Source organism: Otolemur garnettii, unplaced genomic scaffold, assembly GCF_000181295.1.
Source record: "Otolemur garnettii isolate 467f Iridium unplaced genomic scaffold, OtoGar3 scaffold00018, whole genome shotgun sequence".
Lineage (NCBI taxonomy): Eukaryota > Metazoa > Chordata > Mammalia > Primates > Galagidae > Otolemur > Otolemur garnettii.
Genome location: NW_003852413.1, coordinates 1757849 through 1766073, shown reverse-complemented (window position 1 = coordinate 1766073; position 8225 = coordinate 1757849). Strand labels below are relative to the sequence as shown.

General features: G+C 56.2%; 1 protein-coding gene across 2 annotated transcripts in view; it reads right to left on the bottom strand.

The window, feature by feature from the left end:
* CEP131 (centrosomal protein 131) overlaps positions 1 to 7850 on the bottom strand; it is a 25283-nt gene extending 17433 nt beyond the window's left edge. The window contains exons 1-3 of one of the 2 annotated variants that reach the window (XM_023511263.1): positions 7683 to 7850; positions 5442 to 5635; positions 834 to 928 (exon numbers count right to left, since the gene is read on the bottom strand). In XM_023511263.1, the coding sequence (XP_023367031.1) occupies positions 834 to 928; positions 5442 to 5618 (272 nt within the window). In that variant the 5' untranslated portion in view covers positions 5619 to 5635; positions 7683 to 7850. The remainder of the gene's footprint in view (positions 1 to 833; positions 929 to 5441; positions 5636 to 7682) is intronic. The other variant, XM_012802830.2, reaches the window with a different exon arrangement.
* Positions 7851 to 8225: the final 375 nt, after the last annotated feature.

The following is an 8225-nucleotide window of genomic DNA, read 5'->3' as shown; positions in this document are numbered from 1 at the left end:
ACCACAAACACATACCACACCACACACGGTACACTCTACACACACCAGACACTCCATACTCTACACACACCACACAACCCACACTCTATACCCCACACTCTACATACCACACACCCCACACTCTATACACACCCATACACCCCACACCACAAACACATACCACACACTCTACACACACCCTACACATACCCCATGCACATAACACACACCAAACATACAACACCCACACACTACACACACCATGGATCACACATGACACCCCCACATGCTACACACACCACACACACATACCCTGCACATACATCATACATAGACATACACACCAAATGTACACACATACCACACACACACATACAAATGTACGCACACAGCACACACAAGTACACACTTATACAGACACCCAGTGCACAGACCACGCACATCACACACTACCCATATGCCACACACACTACACACGCTATACAACACCCCCATACTACTCACACATACCTCACGCCATACACATCACACGTACCACACATACCACACTACACACCCAAGGAGGAGACCCAAATGGGACAGGAAGGCCAGCCAGCAAGGGCCCTGGACAGGGGTGCTGGGCATCACAGGGTCATCTAAATGGTCACTCAGGTGAGCCAGTGGTTACCTGGGGAGGTAGGGGTTATCTGGGGGGGGGAGGTTGCTGGAAATAGTGGGGTAGGGGTTACCTGCAGAGATAGGGGCTATCTGGAGAATGGAGGTTACTGGGGGCACAGGGCAGGGGTTACCTGGGGGCTTGAGTTACTGGGGGCACTAGAACAGGGATTAGCTATGGGAACAGGGGCAGGGGTTACCTGGAAACGCTGGTCTGCGACTGGCTGACCTGTGTGGCACTGTTGGACCTCCGGAGGTTGTTGATGGGCTGGGAGCCCACGGGCCCTGAGGCCTCCTATACAAGGAATAAACAGTCTCAGACATGGGCCAGGTCGCTCAGCACCAAGCCAGGCCCTAGAGTAGTAGACTTGAAGAACAGAGAGGTGGCCAAGGTCCTAGATGGCCCCTATGGCCCAAAGGGTCACAACCAGGGGACAGGGACACAGGATAGGAAGGTGGCAGGATGGATGCTGGCCTGGAACCCAAGCCTGAGGCCGACAGGCCTCTGAGAGCCTTGTGCATCCCATACAGTGAGGGCCCTTCACCCCGCAGGTGGGAGGACCTGGGAGACGGCAGCTCACCATCATCATTAACCAGGTGTCACCAGACAGGGGGCTGCTCTGCTTACAGCCCCACAGACAATGGGAGCCCCAGCTCCCGGGTGGGTGGGAGCCCTCAGGGTGACTCTGTGGGTCAGTGGCCACAGAACAGCACTGAGGGTGAGGAGTGTGGACGGGGTGTCTGCCTCACTTCACACCTGTGTAGAAAGGTGCAGAGATGCCCAGTACAGAAGGCCTAGAGATGTCTGTGATCAACAGGCGTGGGGTGGTTTTAGGTGTGCGTCATGTAAGTCTTTCAACTCTTCTGTAGACTTAAAATTCTTCAAAATCAGATTTTTGGGGGAAGAGCTCATAATCCAGGCAGAAATGGCCTGGGAAACACCATCCCAAGGGCTCATGCCTCAGATCTTCCAAATTTTACCAGAAGAATTGACCTACGAACTTTCAGATTTATTTATTTGTTTTTTGGCTTTTGTTTTATCTTTTTTGAGTCAGGGACTTGCCCTGTCACCCAGGATAGAGCACAGTGGCGTGATCATAGCTCGGTGCAGCCTCAAAGCCCCGAGCTCAGGCTATTCTCCCGCCACGGCCTCTCGAGTAGTTGGCAGGACACCACACCCAGCTGTTTCACATTTCTTTTTAAATCTGAATCCTTAAACTAAAAACAAACAACCCACCCAGAGTTAAGACAAAAAGACAAACCAGGAAACTAGTCATAGGGAATCACACTGCAGACCCCTAACCACTTGTGATGAACTTTGTTCATGTCAGGAAATCATTTTCTAAAATAAGGAAAGGGAAGGAGCCCACAGAGCAGACCACTTGGCAGCAGCACTGAGACCTGGTGTCTGGGATGACACAAGTGCCTGAGCATGCACATTTCTAGTGACAGGACTCAAGGCCTTGGTCCTGCTTCCCAGAACAAGGTACCAGAGACTGCTTGACGCCAAAGGCAGCCACCAGCACCCCACCCTGGAGATATGAGGCTCAGCACAATTTCTTACTAACAGCCCAGCTGGGCCCCAAACCAGACACCAGATGGTTCCAGAGAGGACACACTGAGAGGTGGGGGGGACTGAGGACAGGACCGAGGACCCTGAGGCAGAAAACTGAGGAAGGGCAACAGTGATGGAAGCAGACTCAGGAGAGGTCTGCACCCTTCTGAGAAAAGCACAATGACTTCTGTGAGCAGATGGGGAACATTCAGGAGTGTTCCCCCTCTTCCTCACAGAGCTCCTGTAGGGGCTGGCAAGAAGCAGGGGGCTGAAAGCTGAGCACAGGACAGCCACACAGTTCTGTGGGGGGGCAGGGGCTGAAAGCAGAGTCTACCTGAGCCTGGAGGAATTTAACCCTGCCCAAGAGAGCTCCGGCCTTTGCCCTCAGCCCCTGGGACGTCCTGCCCAATGTAAGTGTCCTGTGTGGTTTACAGCAGGGTGCCACACCAACAAGGTGATGGAAGCTGAAGACTCAGGGCAGGCAGGATCAGCTGACCTCTTGAGGGACTGGAGCCTGAGGTTGGCCACCAGAGTGTAGACCAAGCCTCCAAGACAGGGAAAAGGCTCTGGACATTTAGGCACAGGGAGGCCCCTGGTGGTGGTTCCTGTGTGTGTGTCACACTGATGTCAGGGAAGCAGTACATCCTAACTCCAGACAGCAGCAGCAGCCCCGTGTATGGAGCCCTTCTGGACTTGCTCTGCGCTTTCTTCCTCGGGCTTTTTTAAAATTTGAGACAGAGTCTCACTTTGTTGCCGTGGGTAGAGTACCGTGGTGTCACAGCTCACAGCACCCTCACACTCTTGGGCTCAGGTGATACCCTTGCTCCCGAGTAGACAACAGGTGTCCACCATCACACCCAGACAGAGTGTTTTTATTTTTTTTTGAGACAGAGTCTTACTATGTCACCCTTGGTAGAGTGCCATGGCATCACAGCTCACAGCAACCTCTAACTCTTGGGCTTAAGCTATGCTATTCTGTTGCCTCAGCCTCCTGAATAGCTGGGACTATAGGTGCCCACCACAATGCCCAGCTATTTTTTGGTTGCAGTTGTCATTGTTGTCTAGCAGGCCCAGGCCGGGCTCAAACCTGCAGGCTTTGGTGCATGTGGCAGGCGCCCTACTCACTGAGCTACAGGTCCCGAACCTGGTTTTTCTATTTTTAGTGGAGTTGGGGTCTCACTCTTGCTCAGGCTGGTCTCCAACTCCTCAGTTCAGGGGATCCACCCACCTCAGCCTCCCAGACTGCTGGGACTACAGGTGTCAGCCACCATACCCAGCTCCCTGGGCTGATCTTAACCTGTGCGCTCTGTGAATCCTGGGGTCCTTCTAATGAATTACTGAGCCTGAGGGTGGTGTGGTGGAGGCTTAGGTGGCCCCGTGGTGAAAGGTTGGAGACATTGGCATGAGCTCACATTAGCTCCACAGATATGGATGGCTCCACACAGGTGTGTTTGCAGATGTGTGTGTCCACACTGGCTGGTACACACACTCATGTTTCCCGGCTCTGTCAGCTGAGAAGACGCAGAAACGAGCCCCCAGCAGGACCCCAAAAGACCAAAAGAAAGAAGATCATAAACTGTGTGCATAGGAATAAGCCACTGGACAAGACAAACTCTCATGGGAATCCCAGCAAATCCAAGGGGTGGTGGGACGGACAGCCACAAGGACAGGGACTGGGCAGGACCAGAACTCCAAGGGCTGTGCCACATTATCCCACCCTGAGCTCTGCCATGCTCAGGATGGAGGCATGCAGGAGCAGGACTGCCTGGATCTCACAAGGGCCTCAAAGAAAGGACGTGAGCAGTGGGACATCTGACCAACAGAGGACCCTGTGGTGGGGATGATGGTGCCTAGGAAAGTAGGCCTGACAGGATTAACACTGGGTCTGGACCCACACTCAGAAAGCAGAAAGGCTGGGAGTGAGGTCAGCGCCCTGGTCGGCCCCAGATACAGCTGTCCCCTCCACCTCCTGGAAAGCTACGTCTTGCATAACACAGCCTCACATACACAGACATATTGCCCAGGGCTTCAGGAGCAACAGGAGGGTCTGGGTAGGAAGAGGGTGCTCCAGGGCCTCAGGAGTAAGGCTGAGATGGGGGAGGCAGGGAGCAAAGGGACAGGGATGATGACAGCCCAGCCTGTCATCTCTGCAGAGATGTAGTCTTTAGACAGTCTTTACACTGTCTTTAGACAGTACACTGGTGTGGTGACACATTAAGGCATCTCAGGTCCCTGACCCACCTGCCCCAGGCTTCAAGAACTTCCCTGATCCAAGGTTCCCCTACTGCCCCTGCCATCTGTGCCCCAGAGCTCAGCTGGGAATCTGCCCCCACCAGTTTCTGGGACAGACACAGGAGCAGCTTTCTAAGGCTGAAGGGACAGTGCCAAACCTGCTGTCCACCGTGGAAGCCCAGCCTGGACCTGCCTGGGGTTTCTTAGGGACACCTAGACTGCCCCTGGGCCCCATGTGGGCCTTGGGTGAGGAGCCCCAGATCTAAGCAGTGCCCATGCTAAGACCCAGGTCTCCCTGTTCTGGAAGCTCAGACAAGACTTAGGTCAGGCTTCTCTCTCTTCTCTTTCCACTCTCCTGCCTGTCTGCTCTACTCTTCTCTCTACCCCTCTTCCCCCTCACTCTTCTCTACTCTCCCTCTCTCTCTTCTCTTCCCACTCTCCCCTCTTTTCTCTTTTTCTTAATGCTGCTCCACAGCCTCCCTCCCCCACCAATAAAACCTTTTATACAAAAAAAAAAAAAAAAAAGACTTAGGTCAGGCACTGACCCCTCACCTCAATTCCTCCCTCCTCTGAAGTCTGGCCTTAGGGAGCAGCAACCCGCCTGGCTGCTCACAGCCCCCTGATGAAGGTCTGCTCCCCTTGCCCAAAAGCTCCAGCACTGTCCTACTGCTGCCCACCCACCAACCCAGGATTCTCTAAGGCTGCCAGGAGCCCATCAGCCTCCCCACAGGTCAGCCTTATTTCTTGAAGATTCAACAAACCCAAAGGGCAGTGGTGCAGGAAGGATGAGGCCAGTATTGGAAGGATCCAGATGACCCAGCCTTTGACCTTGGAGTCAGCTCCTGAGTCTATAAGGCCTGAGGCCTTCCTATTCCCTGGGATGGCCACCCAGATAGGATGTATCCATGGAAGCAAGGCACCTACTCACATGCACAGCTGTACCCAAGGGTCAGGTGCCACCAGTGATAACTCTTCCAGAGGTGGGAGGGACCCTGGACCCTACCCAGGCCCCAGCACTCACCAGTACCTTCTTTCTCTGCTCGCTGCCTGTGACCAAAGAGATGGACCGGGAGAGGGGCTTAGCAGCAGAGGCACTGCTGGGGCGCTGGGACATGGGTGGTGGGAGGCCCGTCAGACTCAAGTCCCTGCTTTCTGGGCTGCTCCCAGGGGCGCTGCTGCTGGCCCGAGAGCCTTTCATGGTAGACGTGGTGGGCTCTGTATAGGGAAGCAAGAGACAAGATGAGATGCCAGTGAGGAGCCACAGGCCCCTGCACCCTCCTCCTCTGGCCAAAGCTCAGCCTGCCCAGGACACCTGGGTCAACCTGGCACCAAACTCCTAGGGAAGTCTGTCCATGCACACCCTCCTGGCAGGGGGCAGCTCCTCAACAGGAGCTTAGGGCTATTTCTGATGAAGGCTGATGAAAGGCTGAGCAGGAGGCTCTGTGCCCTCACAGAGCATGGAGGGTGGCCTGGCAGTAGGTAGTCAGGCTGTGACCTGGGAAAGTTGCTCCACCTGTTGGAGCCTCACTTTCTCCATCTGTAAAATCATCTGAAAAGGGCTGTCACAAGGTTCAGAGAAGACAACCCTGAGGCCAGTGTGGCAAGTGCTTGGCTCGTATGAGTTACTCTGGAAGGAACTGGTCTGAGAAGTTCCCAGTAATGGAAACTGCTCCACTCCACCCAGCCCAGTGCCCCCAAGCTCATTCAGCCACCAGTCCCTTGGAACAGCCACAAGCTCCTGGCACATGGCAGTTACTGTCTTGTTCCCAAGGTTCTCCTGTCCCCTCCTCCTGCTGCTGGCTGCCCCTCAACACATCCCTTACCAGACAGGCCCTCCTTTCTCTTCCCACCTGAGTCCAGGCCCCCAGGGCACCGTCTCACCAGGAGGACCACCCCAGCCTCCTGGCATCCTACCCACCCTTCATCCTGCCTCAGTGTGACTGGCTCTGCCCAGCCCTCATGGTGCTGGAGCTATTCTTTCTGAGTTGTCTCAGCTCAACTTTTGCCCCTGCCAGAAACCCTCCAAGGGCTCCCCTGGCAGGGAGAACAAAACTCAAACGTCCAATGCCCACAAGCTCTTACCCTGCCCTGCTCTCCCTGGTACCACTGCTGTCTGCTCCAGCCAAGTGGCCCCTCCGCCCCTTCAACTCCAATAGCTCTCTCCCGGTACAGCTGCTGCACCTGCCAGCCTCTCCCCAGGTTGCAGCACACACACACACACACCCCGCCGAGTGACCTGTCCCAACCACTGTCACCACCTTCACTCCCTTATCCAGCTCTAGTTTTCTTCAGATTGCCACACAAGGCTGGCTTGTGTGCTAGGTCACTGCCTTGTGAGGACTGGGGCAGTGCAGCCTTGGCATCTGGCCAGTGGAAGGCACTCAGTGAGTGCGCTGGACTAGTGGGTGGACGGAGTGACTGCTGCTAGAAACATAGATCAACACTGAGAAATACATCCATAATGTCCCTGAGCCCCTGCCACCAAGGCTTCTGGGGGCTGTGGGCACACGACCTATCACTGAGGTCCATGCTGCACTTCCTTCAGCCTGACACCCACAGCACAGCCTGGGGAACCAGACACCCCTGTTCTCTGGAGGCTGTCCCTGCCCCTGACCAGTTAACTTCTTCAGTTGTGTATTTCTGGTTGGGGGAATGAAACTGAACACGCTTGTCATCTCTGGGCACTATTGTTCCCAGCCAGCCTTGGGCTGCCGCTGGGAGCTGGGTCCTGCTCTCCCAGCCATGCATGCAGCAGGCAGGCTCTGGGATGAGGACACAACTTCTCCATGGAAACCCCCAGGCCACATAAAGGGAGGCTGGGAGGCCAACCACATCTTGGATAAAAAGGTGTCCCTCCCAAGACCTGAAGGGGCAGAGCAGCCAGTGTTCAGGGACAAGGCCTAGACCCCCAGGTGGGGGCTGACCCCAAGACCCCAGGGAGAGGCCAAAGCGCAGGCCAGCAGCAGCTCCCCACTCCGGAGTTGCCCTGGAGCTTAAGGCAGCCAGAGCTTAGGTTTGAGGACAGGAGTCCAGGTTGTCCCCGGGATCGGACTGGAGAACGACACCTACCTTCAGGCAAGATCCCCTCCTTACCTATAGGGGCCAGACCCCTTCACAGGAGCTGGATCCCTTCACTTGCGCAGTTCCTGCCACCTGCCTGTACCCCTTTCAACTGCGTGGACCCCCTTCAACTACGTAAACCCCCTTCAACTGAATGACCATCCTCACCTGCAGGGCGCCTTCATGCGCGGGCCCCCCTTACCTGCGTGGGCCAAGAGCGCAGCCCACGAGCCAGGCCTGAGGCTCGGGGCCTGCGGACTCAGCCGGCGGGGCGCAGGTGCGGAGCCAGCAGAGTTGGGACGCGCCGGACTCAAGGTTCGGGCCGGTGACCGGGCGCCCCGAGGCCAGGTGACAATGAAGCAGCCGGGCTCCAGAGAAGCGGCAGCGGCAGCTAGCAACCAGGCTGGCACCGCCTTCGCTGTCCGTCACGCCGACCCGCCTTTCCTGCGCGCGCCGCTTCGGAATTGGCTCTCCAGCCACGGGCTCCGGCCGTCCCGGGAGCGCATTGGGCAGCTCGGCTGTCTTTCCGGAAGTTCAAGCGTGGGCGGTGCAGCACGGAGCAGGGGGCTTGGGCAGTGAGGAGCCACAGGCCCCTGCACCCTCCTCCTCTGGCCAAAGCTCAGCCTGCCCAGGACACCTGGGTCAACCTGCCAGGGCCTCAGGAGTAAGGCTGAGATGGGGGAGGCAGGGAGCAAAGGGACAGCCTGTCATCTCTGCAGAGATGTAGTCTTTAGACAGTCTTTAC